The sequence below is a fragment of the Macaca mulatta genome, chromosome 1, assembly GCF_049350105.2.
Source record: "Macaca mulatta isolate MMU2019108-1 chromosome 1, T2T-MMU8v2.0, whole genome shotgun sequence".
Lineage (NCBI taxonomy): Eukaryota > Metazoa > Chordata > Mammalia > Primates > Cercopithecidae > Macaca > Macaca mulatta.
The window spans coordinates 139,719,231-139,730,780 of NC_133406.1; the positions used below are offsets into that span (position 1 = coordinate 139,719,231).

Below are 11,550 nucleotides of genomic sequence, written 5' to 3' on the forward strand. Positions count from 1 at the left end.
TATGTTTCTGTACTTTACAACTTTTCTAGGAAAACGGACTTTAATCTTCAGGTAGAAAAAATAATGTCACTTTAAAAATAAAACTTTCACAAGGGCAAATTTTTGTAGTAATTGCAGATTCAACCATGCCAATATTTCATAGAACTTTCATTTAGCTAAAAGCAGAGTATCTGTTACAGCATTACGATACGAAGGATACTACATACTTTTCTACTCCCTGAAAATAGAAAAATGGTAAAGGAGCCTAATTTATACCAGGAAAGATTAAAAATTAAAGCACTTTCTATCTAATAAAAATAGCAAGGAGCCAGATGATCTCTAGTACTTTTTTCAGGCCGATCAGGCTTTGAAGTGACAAAGAATTGTAAAGACAAAAGACATTCCAGGCCGGGCGCGGTGGCTCAAGCCTGTAATCCCAGCACTTTGGGAGGCCGAGACGGGCGGATCACGAGGTCAGGAGATCGAGACCATCCTGGTTAATATGGTGAAACCCCGTCTCCACTAAAAAGTACAAAAAACTAGCCGGGCAAGGTGGCGGGCGCCTGTAGTCCCAGCTACTTGGGAGGCTGAGGCAGGAGAATGGCATGAACCCGGGAGGCGGAGCTTGCAGTGAGCTGAGATCTGGCCACTGCACTCCAGCCTGGGCAACAGAGCGAAACTCCATCTCAAAAAAAAAAAAAAAAAAAAAAAAAAAAAAAAAAAAAAAAAAACACAAAAAGACATTCCCATAGTTATTTCTCCCAGCATTCTGGCAAATCACCATCACTGACAGCACCAACAGCAAGTGACTTATATGCCCGGCTGATAATCCCACACGGTATTACTCTGGAATATCCTTTGGTAAGATATAAGGTGGGAGCTAGGATTTATTCTTGGGTCTAATTCACTAAGAGAAAAATAAACATTCAAGGGAAAGGACCAAACCTTTCCTTTTAAAATTACTGTCTTCAACTATACATGTATATTAAATATATGGTATATTTCAGAGAACTGGTGACACAAAGATAGAAGATAGTATTTGCCCTTAAAAGTCAAAGGAATTGAAAAATGAAAACAAAACAAAAAACCTTTTCCTATCTGTTTTTGAAGACAAGACATGTACATTGAGAAAGAGATAATAGGAGAAGTGGATATGTGGTCAGAACAAAGTGGTACAGGCAGTTCTTTGGAGGCAGAGCTTATGGTTGTGGTGGGAGCTCTAATGAGGAGACAGAAACTAAATGAGTCTTCCTGGAAAGCAGGATGGAGCCCGGATAAGCGACGAAAAGTTAAGACATCCCAGGAATGTCTTTGGATACCCCAAGGCTCAGACGCAGAACATGGGCCACATTTCAAAGGTAGTGTACACATCAACCAGCCAAGGATGCAAGTACGTACGGGAAAGATGGATTTGGGAAGTTAGGGAATGGGCACATCATGGAGAGAATTTTACTCTTGACTTTAAAATTCTTATTTTATCCTACAGCCCAGTATTTACAGCTTCATGCTCTGGAGTCAAAGATTTGAATCCCAGCCCCTCCATTTAATCATTCTGTGACCATAGGAATGTTAGTTTCTTTTCTTTCTTTACTTTTCTCCTTTCTTCTTTATCTTTTTTTTTAGTTTAGCTTCACTTTTTTTAACTTATCATTATGACAAATTTCAAAGATACACCACAAAAGTAGAGAAAACTATGCAATGCATCCCCATGTACTCATCACTCTCCTTCCACAATCATCAATATCCAACTTCTTGTTTTATATAAATCCATCCTACTCCCTCCTCACCATCCTCCTCAACTATTGCATTAGGCAGGATACGATTAAGTATCTGGGCAAACTCATTGTGTGGCACCTGTTTAAGGAGTCCCTGAAGATGGGAGGGGCTAGGAAAGGATGCCCCGAGAGGGTCTATGTGCAAGCAGTATTGAAAGCAGTATTGCCTTTAGATAATGTGGGAACCCAGCCTGGGTCTCAGGCCTTAAAAACTCTGCTTCTGCCCTTTTCTGGCTACCCTTCCCAAAGGCAAAGAAGTCCCAATGAAATGTGCCCACTCAGAGCCTGTGCCTCCCTCAACAGGAGCCGGTACTTGGAACCCAGGAATTCCACGCCCAAATGGCTCGAGGCCACTCCCAGGGCATGCTCTGGCCCCTGTTTGTGCACCATGAGCTCCCAGAAGTGGGCAAGGTGGCTAGATGAGGGAATGATGTAGGCAGAACTTGGAATTGTGGGCTGAATCATGCACCTATGCATGAGGACCCTTGCGATGTTAAAAGGGAGGGGGGAAGAAAGGGTCCCTCCTCCTTGTTCCTGCAGACTGAGAGCGCCATCTGGAGCTCCACTCTTGGCCCGGCTACCACAAACTTTAAGGACAGGACTCAAAAGTAGGGGATATCTACAATTTTTCTCAGTGTTCTTGAATTTAATTTATGCCACTGATGTCCTTTGTCAAGTCAGCTCCTAGCACTACTAAAGATCCAGATGAGCACTGTCTGAATGCTGGGAGACAGAATGAAGGTCACACATGAGACAGTGAAGTTGACCGATGTGGTTATTATCAGAAAAACAAAGTTGCACTGCCCATGAGTTTAAAGCAAACCGACGTTCCATTGGTAAGCTGATTTTTTCAAGGACTTTCTGTATGTGCGGATTAAAATAAGCCCCTTCCGCCTTCCTCAGCCCCACTCTACCCTCCAACTGGGTCCTCCTGAAAAACAACAACAACAACAACAACAATACCCCCATTGTAGAAATCTTTCCCCATAATTCTGAGACACAGGAAAACTTGTCTGATCTTGGAACTCTCCCTGTCCTGTTTAAAACAAAGATCACCTGTGGATGCTGTTGTGAAAAACAAGTCTTGTTTATTAACAGACTACAATTTGGAAGAAGGAAAGTGCTAAGGGTAATACCTATTACATCCTAGAATTTAGCCATTTAAAATGCAAGGGGGAGACGGGCGGGTGCTATATGTCTTAACAGGCATATATCTAAAGGGAGAAAAAAGCAGAAAAAGCAAAATAGGGCAGCCCACGACAGCAATTAGGATTTTTTTTATTCCTGAGTGGATAATATGTGGTTTCATTTGAACAAAACCACGATCTCTGCTAATTTGTAAAACCAGTAACTCCAACACTCACAGCTAGTGCCCTGGTAAACCATTTTTAGACACATCATTACTACCTTGAAATTAAAAGTGAATCAGTCCTGTGGAGTTAATTATCAGTAAATTAAGCTAAAGTAGGTCTCCCATATGGCATGGAGCCAGTATAAGATGACTCTCAGTGCTAGCCAGAAACATTGCAAGATACCGGGTATACACTTGGAAAGCTGACTTCATATGTGTGGCAGATGTTCATAGGAATAGCGGGGGAAGTCATTCACAGCCACTTACAGTGAGAAACAGAGATAAAGGTCTAATTAAAAGAAGACCTTTTTGACAGAGACTTAGAAAAGCATCCCCGCTCCAGCCCTGCCCCAAAAGGAAAATTCTCAGTTCTCTGTTGTTGTTGTAACCTATTCCCCAACACTTACAGAAAGGAAATCTTACCTATTTCTCTTTAATGCTGGTATGTGGGCCTTATTTCATTATATAAAGTAGAAATAATTTTAGAAACTAAAATTAGATAAAGCCAGCAAGAAGAAGTTACTTTCATCACTAGTGCTTTGGAATACCATATCCTCTGTTATAATGTTCTCAAGGAGGTGTGCAAGGAAACCAGAGACAGAAGAAAAAAAACTCAGAATGGTTGTCTGAACTTTAATATTTGAATCAAGGAAAATGTGAACAGATGAAACCTTAGTAAGAGAGAAATGGTGCATGCACAAAAGGGATAGATTAATAAAATGACAGCTGATTGTTGGTGGTGAACATATTTGTCCCAACTTCCATAATTATTCAAATGTACAACAAGTGGTCCTAATATCCTGGCTTAAATTACCCAGGTGTGCAACAAAGCAAGCTGGTTTTGTTCCTGAATTATGCAGTTAACTGAGGCTGTTTGGGCCCAGATTTTATGTGGTGAGTAGTCAGAATGCTGACATATGATTATTAAAATTACTTTCCTCCCATTTTAATTTGATAAGGTGATTTCACACAATTTTGCCTTTCAAATATTTCTAAGTAAACTTAGTAAACCAAAGATGAATATGACAAATCTCAAATAATATGTTTTAGAATATTTTCCCATTTGAATTGTTCACTATATATGACTGAGTTTATCATACCTCCTTCAACATACACAATATTAATGTTAAATGTCATGGTAATATATATGAACTACATAAAAACAGTGTTGCTTTCTAACGTGTGGCTTGTTTAAACCCTAAAAGAGCACAGCTGGCTTTGCTGAGCCAAACCATATTACTGATCCATCCTGACTGTGATTCCATTTGTGAGCTAAAGTCCCAACTGGGAGCTTTCTCATAAATTGGGTCAAGACAGGAAGAACTCTAGGTAGCCAGAGGTGTCTGTGTCTCTTTTCAAATAATTGAAGGCCATTTCTTCTGGTGTCTGGAAGAAGTAAAATGTCCTTGTCTAACGGGTATCGCTTTAGTATACCACATGCCCAATAAGTTCTAGCATCTAGGAGCATGCAATAGCAGCTAATATTAGCTATGCAGTCATGGTATTATTAGTGTTTAATTATATCATGTGCATTGAGATATTTTAAATGTTAAAGAGAAAACAGAAGGACTTATTCTTCTTAGCAACCATTATAGTACAGAATGTTCAAAGCTGCAATCACATTCATAAGGCAAATAAATTGGTTACAAAATGAGGGTAGCAACAAGTGTGCATGCTATAGAAAATGTGAAATGGTACCTAAAATAGATAATCACCTTATTTGTTTTCAAAATTCCAGTGCTGACTCCGACCATCAATTATCAAACTGGAAAATTTTCACTTTAACACTCAACGCCAATTTTCAGTCTTAGGAGTGCAACAAAAGGAGCATAAAATAATTTTTTTTTTCTCACTGGCTAAGATTCTACCTCATTTGAGAAAGACTTTATTAAAAACCCTTTTAAGAATAAAGGGCTTGAGGTCTTAATGGCAACTCATACTGGTGGGCACACCTAGGGCTTCACTGCTCCAGGTTAATATACAAAAACTAAATGATAAGAGAAGCATCATCAAAGACAGGTTACTTTCTAAAATACTTTCTACATATTGTTTTCCTTCTTCAATGTTATTTCCTTTGGCTCATGCACACTCAAGGCGCTTCATATATAAGACGATGAAAGAGGGAAGGGTTATACATTATGAAAGCTCTTTTTCAAAAACAAACTATGTCGAAATAAATTAACCGGTTATTTTAAAACGCCAGTTTGCAAGTTCTTGAAGTCCCTGGTGTTTTGATTTAGGATTTCTCTAAAACACAGAAACAAAGGGTAAAAATCAGGTGGCCGTCCAAACTGACGTCGGGCGTCCCACTTAGGGAGAGGCCTTGGTTCAGGTAGCCCGCTGGGGTCGAAGGTCACATTTTCCCCTGATCTACTGGGCTTCGCGGCGGGAGTCTTCGTTCTGGCAGGGGATGCCTTAGGAGGGAAGGAGGCGACGGTGACCAGGGACGTTGGAAGCCGGGGATCTCCGCTTCCCTCGGGCCCCGGCTAGGTTACCAGTGCTGGCCCGCGGCGCGGGTGCCCAGTTGCGCCTGGGACACTGCGGGCACGGCCGTGGCGGCAACCGCAGCGGCCGCCGCGTCGCCGACGCCCGGCAGGACTGAGCGCACGGAGCGGCGGAACTCCTCGTTCCTCCACGTGTAGAGCAGCGGGTTGAGCGCTGACAGGGCGCAGCACAGGAGCCAGCTGGCCGCCTGCACTCCCCAGGGCACCGGCAGCGAGAAGCCGCTGGCCAGGCTCACCCACACCAGCGGCTGCGTGGCCAGCAGGAAGACGCAGCAGAGCAGCAGCACCGACAGGCCGCTGAGACGCCGCTGTGCCCGCCGCGGGTGCAGAGCCGGAGGCAGGGGCTGGGCTTGCGCCGGGTGCGCGGCGCCACCGGGACCCGGCGCGTGCTGGGCGCCCGGAAAGGCGGCGGCGGCGGCGGCGCAGCCGGGCAACTGGTGCAGCAGGTGGAAGTTGAGCACGCTGACCCGCTTGACGCTGACACGCACGCGGCGCACGATGCCCAGGTAGCAGTGCAGCAGCAGCGCCGTCTGCGCCAGCAGAGCCGCGGCGGCCAGCAGCGCCGGGTAGTGGACGCGCGGTGGCGTGGCGCCGGGCCGCGGTGCCCAGGGCGGGAGCAGCAGCACGAGGCCCAGGGCGAGCGCCCAGGACAGCGCCAGCATGCCCGCCGTGTGGCGCCTCTGGTACAGCGCCTGGTAGGTGGCGGGCGCCCGGGTGATGAGCAGGTAGCGGTTCAGGGCCACGAGGCAATGGGAGAGGAGGGACACCGTGAGTCCGAGGCCCAGCAGCCCACCCCGTAGCAAGCGGTAGCTGCCCCCAGCGCCGTCCCAGTCCGCGGGGGGCTCCGCAGAGCCGGCGGGCAGGAGCCCGAGCACCGCCTCTTGCGGCATCCAGAGGGCGCAGACGCTGAGGTCGGCGGCGCAGCCGTTCACGATGAAGGCGTTGCTGGTGGTCTGCAGCTTTCGGAAGGACGACACGAGATAGATGACCATGCCGTTGGCCAGCGTGCCCCCGATGGCCAGGCCCGAATACAGGAGTGACACTGGGATGCGCCGGCCCGCCCACGACTCCTCTTCCTCGCAGAGCAGCAGCAGCGAGCCCCCGGTGGTGGAGGAGGTGGATGTGGAGGAGGAGTTGGTCATTCTGGCCAACTCTTCACACCTCCCTCGCTAGCGTCGGCTTCCGGCAGCTCGGTCCATCCTGACACTTTCCTGCCTGCCAGAAGGGCAAAGACAACCCTTCAGCCCTCTGCCACCGACACAAAAGGCTGAAGCAGAATAATGGGCTGGGGGAGGGGGAGAAAGGGAGCTCGAGGAGGACGGGGGTGGCAGATGACAGGTGCCTGCCTCGGAAATGTCTCCAGAGCCAGGGAAAAGGCCACTTTGCATTGCATTCAGGAGGCATTGGGGAAGCCCTAGGACAGAGCAATACCCAAAACAGTCTCCTTTTCTCCCTCAACACACACACACACACAGAGAGAGAGAGAGAGAGAAAGAGAGAGAGAGAGAGAGAGAGAGAGAGAGAGAGAGAGAGAGAGAGAGAGAGAGAAATATTGCCAGCAGGAGGACCTAGTTCCAGGAGAAAGCAGAGATATCCCAGCTGGGGAAAATCCCATGGAAAAGAGATGAAGGGTACCTTGCGTTTGGGCTGGTCCTTAGCCGGTGTCTCAGAGGGAGGGATGCCAGAAAATACCTCCTCTGCAACAGCATCAGTGGTCCAGAAATCAACAGGAGAAACTCAACTGGGATCAGTGCCAGGAGCAAGTGCCCACTTCTCCCAAGCAGCATCCACACACATGGTCCTGGACAGGAACTAGCAGCTGCAGGGAGACTTTCAGCTGGTATCAGGGCTGGAGAAAGTAAAGTGGCGGGCTGCAAGCCCAGGCGGGTGGGCAGGCAGGCAGCAGCAGCAAGAATGCTTGGCTGCAAAAGCAGAAGCTGAGCTCAAGAGGAGAGCACCCTGTGCTCAGAGGCAAGAGTGGTGGCTGATGTGGTGAACCCACTCGAAGCTCTCTCCTGCTTAGTTATACATCACCCAGGGAAAAGACAGCCTTTCCACGCTTGGCATGAATTATTCAATAGCTTCTAACTTGTAAAAGGAAGAAAAATATCTTGCTCAGAAAGTCCTGTAGTTAACAAGTTTCTCTGTCTTTTCTCTCTCTCAATCACCTTATTTTTCATCCTGCTTCATTTTTCTTTCCTTCCTTTTTTTTCTCCCTTCAATATTAGAATAAAATTTAATATACCCTAGAGTATTTCATCTCAGTCTGATGCATTTTGTGGGCAAGATTTTTCTGAGAGATAACTATATTCCCAGTACCCAGGACTGATTTCTTTATTCCCACATTTTTTAAGGAGAGTTACTTTATGCACTACTTGAAATTCATGTTTTCTTTGGTAAAGTGGAACACAGATAATTATCCACAGAAAATCTCCATTCCTCAATTTAAATCGTACTTTCAGTGTTTTCTCATCAACAAACTCCTTTCCAGAGTTTGTTTTGTGTTTTAGTAATGAAACGGTTAGAGGGTAAAAATGAAATGGGCAAAAGATTTAAGGTAGATGTCAGTGGTACATCTAGACAATGGAATATTATCCAATGCTAAAAAGAAATGAGCTGTCCAGCCACGAAAAGATATGAAGGAACCTTAAGCGTGTATCACTAAGTAACAAAAGCCAACCAGAAAGGGCTACATACCATATGTTACCAACCATGACATTCTCGAGAAGGCAAAACTATGGAGACAGTTAAAAAGACCAGTGGTTGCCCGAGTTTGGGAGAAAGGAGGAATGAATAGATGATCACGGAAGATTCTTAGGACAGTGGAATACTCTATATGATACCATAATAGTGGATCTGTGTCCTCATAAATTTGTCCAAAGTGGTAGAATGTGAAACAGCAGTGTAAGCTATGGACTTTGGGGAATGATGTGTCAGTTGTACATTCAATTGTAACAGATGAACCACTCTGGTGGGGGATTTTGATAATGGGAGAGGCTATGTATGCAAGGGGCAGGGAGTACACGGGAAATCTCTGTATCTTTCACTCAAATTTGCCATGAATCTAAAATTGCTCTAAAAAATAAAGTCAGTTTTTAAAAATGTGTCTCAGGGGAAAGCAAGAAACCTGAATAATCCACAGTGTGAACAAAGATGACTTTTCACTTCAGAACTTTTTGTCTTAAGTCTGTCTTAGAGATTTGCAGTCTGATGTTGGCATCTTCTTTGGTGCAAGCGCTCATTTATCCATTCCATGTGGGCAGTTTTTCAGAAAAGGAATTCTCTCAATTATTCACTGGAAAAGTCATGTATTTGAAAATGTAACTCAATATGGGAATATGGTTACATGGCATAATAGAAAAAAATGTTAGGTGGGGTTGCAGTGCACCCAGATACTAAGCTGAGCATCCGTCAGGTAGCCTTGTGATTGATTATTTTCATCCTGTCAAATAAGATCCCAGTCAATTACTTCAAAGGCCCTTTCTGTTAAAACTGTCTGTGAATCCCTTTTCATGAATTTAGCATTTCTCCTCTCTAGTTACGACACATGGCGTGTACCTCTTCTATCTAACATGCATTGTAGTTCTGGGTCATATGTGTCTAAGAGCAATGTTTCAGGAAAAAGGTCAAAACACAGCTTTTCTGCTTTTCTGGTTCTATTTCTAAATCAATATGGTTAGTTGATGACTTTAAGAACTCTGATGAGGATTAAGGATAAGCATGACTTGATAGATTTGGTCCAGCTAAGCTGTATCTGAATGAAATTGGTTGGCGCAGGGGCCGGGGGGAAGGTGAAAGAAAAGAACCAGTGACTTGCTATTCAGTGGGTTGAAGGTTTCGATATCAGGTTTACTGATGTAAATGAGCATCTGTCATCATCCTTTTGCCTATTGTCATTTGTCTTTATTGAGGCTGTGAGTGCATTAAGCCCAGCAAGCCTGCGTTTCTCCTTTCTAGTTATGACACATGGCGTGTACCTCTTCTATCTAACATGCATTGTAGTTCTGGGCCATATGTCCAGGAGTCTTTTCCATTCTGTCCCCAACAGCAATGTTTCAGGAGAAGGGAGACTCTCCTAATCATTCATAGTGAAAACTTGTCATTGAAGTAAAGTTTTTTTCTCTCACATTAACATAGTCCTAAAGGACTCTCTGATAGAATGTGGTAGGAGGGTATTCAAATTCTGGATCCTTGGTCCCAGCTGCCACTTTCTGTGTTGCCTTTGAGATGAGCAGCATTCCTGCTGAGGGACTCCAGTGCCTGGAGGTCACACACACTTCCTCCAAGACCATGCCTCCTTTAGCGCTGGCCTGACAGGGGCCAAATTTGTGTTTGTTTCTGGATTTGGTTTTGCTTTTTTTTTTTTAAGTTAATGAACTTACACAATATAGGGTGGGAATTTTTCCTATCTTATTTCCAGCACCAGGTTAGTGCCTGGCACATAGTAGATACTTAATCAATACTTACTGAATTAATAAAGGAATGGCAGTATAAATGATTTCATTTATGTTTTTCATGGTGAAACAGTAATTCACTTTTATGAGCATCTCTTTCCTCCCACCTTCAGCAGGAACTTGCCCCGTCAGTCATCTGCTTTCTGTTGTCTCTTGTCAGTCTCTCTACTCTCCACTGGTTGCTCCCCTTCGGACTTACAAAAATGCTGATTTCACCACAACCTCATAAAACTCCCCTGGAACTTCACCTCCTTCTCGTGGTGCCTACGCACAGCTCACTTCCCCTTCCTGGTGGAAGTGCTCATTTTCTGCTTCCACTTCTGATTTTACCATTGAATACCCACCCACACGGCCCTTAGCTCTCCCCGCTCCACGGAAAAAAGCTTTAGCTAAGGTCAGCAGAAGCCTCTCAGTAGCAAATCGTGACTCCTAAATCCTTGCCCTCTTTACTTTGACTCTGTGAAGAACACCCTCCTCATCAGTGCCCTTTCCCTCCAGGTTTCCCTTTGCTTCTGTTCCTCCGTCTGCTCACTTCCAGACTCTGTCTCTGGCTCCCCAGTGTCATGGTTCCCTTAATACAGTGTTCCTGGCTTTTCTTCTTGGTTCTCTTCCTACCCTACTCTCTCCTCCTAATTGATCTCATCTGATTCCATGCCTTCCACTCTCGCCTATGGGTCACCCACAGATTCTTTCCCACCAAGCTTACTTCTTTCCAGAGCGGCAGATGTGTCGGAACTCTCCCTTCGGCTGGCCCCTCTCCCTCCTCTTCCCACTCATTCTCCTGTGGTCACTGATTTGGTTGATAGTCCCCATTGTTACCTTAGAGTTTCTAATAATTCACCGTCAAATATGGCGTTTGTTATAGTTTTCTGATACATTGTTTATAAGTTAGAGACATTTCTGTCTATTTCTAGCGAGATTTTTATATAAAGTGAATGTTTTTTTAACTGTTGATGTAGTAGGTTACATTTGATATATTTTTAAAAGTTGAATCGTCTTTGTATTCCTCCGATAAACCCTATTTGGTCACAATATATTATCCTTTTAAAGATAGACTGTAGGGTTCTATTTGGTAATATTTTATTAAGGTTTTTGCATCTGGCCAGGTGCGGTGGCTCAAGCCTGTAATCCCAGCACTTTAGGAGGCCGAGACGGGCGGATCACGAGGTCAGGAGATTGAGACCATCCTGGCTAACACGGTGAAACCCCGTCTCTACTAAAAAATACAAAAAACTAGCAGAGCGAGGTGGTGGGCGCCTGTAGTCCCAGCTACTCGGGAGGCTGAGGCAGGAGAATGGTGTAAGCCTGGGAGGCGGAGCTTGCAGTGAGCTGAGATCCGGCCACTGCCCTCCAGCCTGAGCGACAGAGCGAGACTCCGTCTCAAAAAAAAAAAAAAAAAAGATTTTTGCATCATAAGTAAAGCCCACTTGGTTTATTTTTCTTGTGCCATCTTGTCCTTTCTTAGTGTCAAGATTATGATAAAATTT

At 45.0% G+C, this 11,550-nt stretch overlaps 1 protein-coding gene across 1 annotated transcript; it reads right to left on the bottom strand.

Moving 5' to 3' along the window:
* Positions 1 to 3,724: 3,724 nt before the first annotated feature.
* Positions 3,725 to 7,603, bottom strand: GPR88 (G protein-coupled receptor 88). Its single transcript, XM_015145957.3, has 2 exons — positions 7,245 to 7,603; positions 3,725 to 6,824 (listed from the first exon to the last, which is right to left on the bottom strand). The coding sequence occupies exon 2, from the start codon at positions 6,749 to 6,751 to the stop codon at positions 5,597 to 5,599; it is 1,155 nt and encodes a 384-aa protein (XP_015001443.1). The 5' UTR covers positions 6,752 to 6,824; positions 7,245 to 7,603; the 3' UTR covers positions 3,725 to 5,596.
* Positions 7,604 to 11,550: the final 3,947 nt, after the last annotated feature.

Excerpts from the sequence above, each read along its gene's own strand:
- GPR88 (XM_015145957.3), bottom strand. The coding sequence starts at position 6,751 with ATGACCAACTCCTCCTCCACATCCACCTCCTCCACCACCGGGGGCTCG.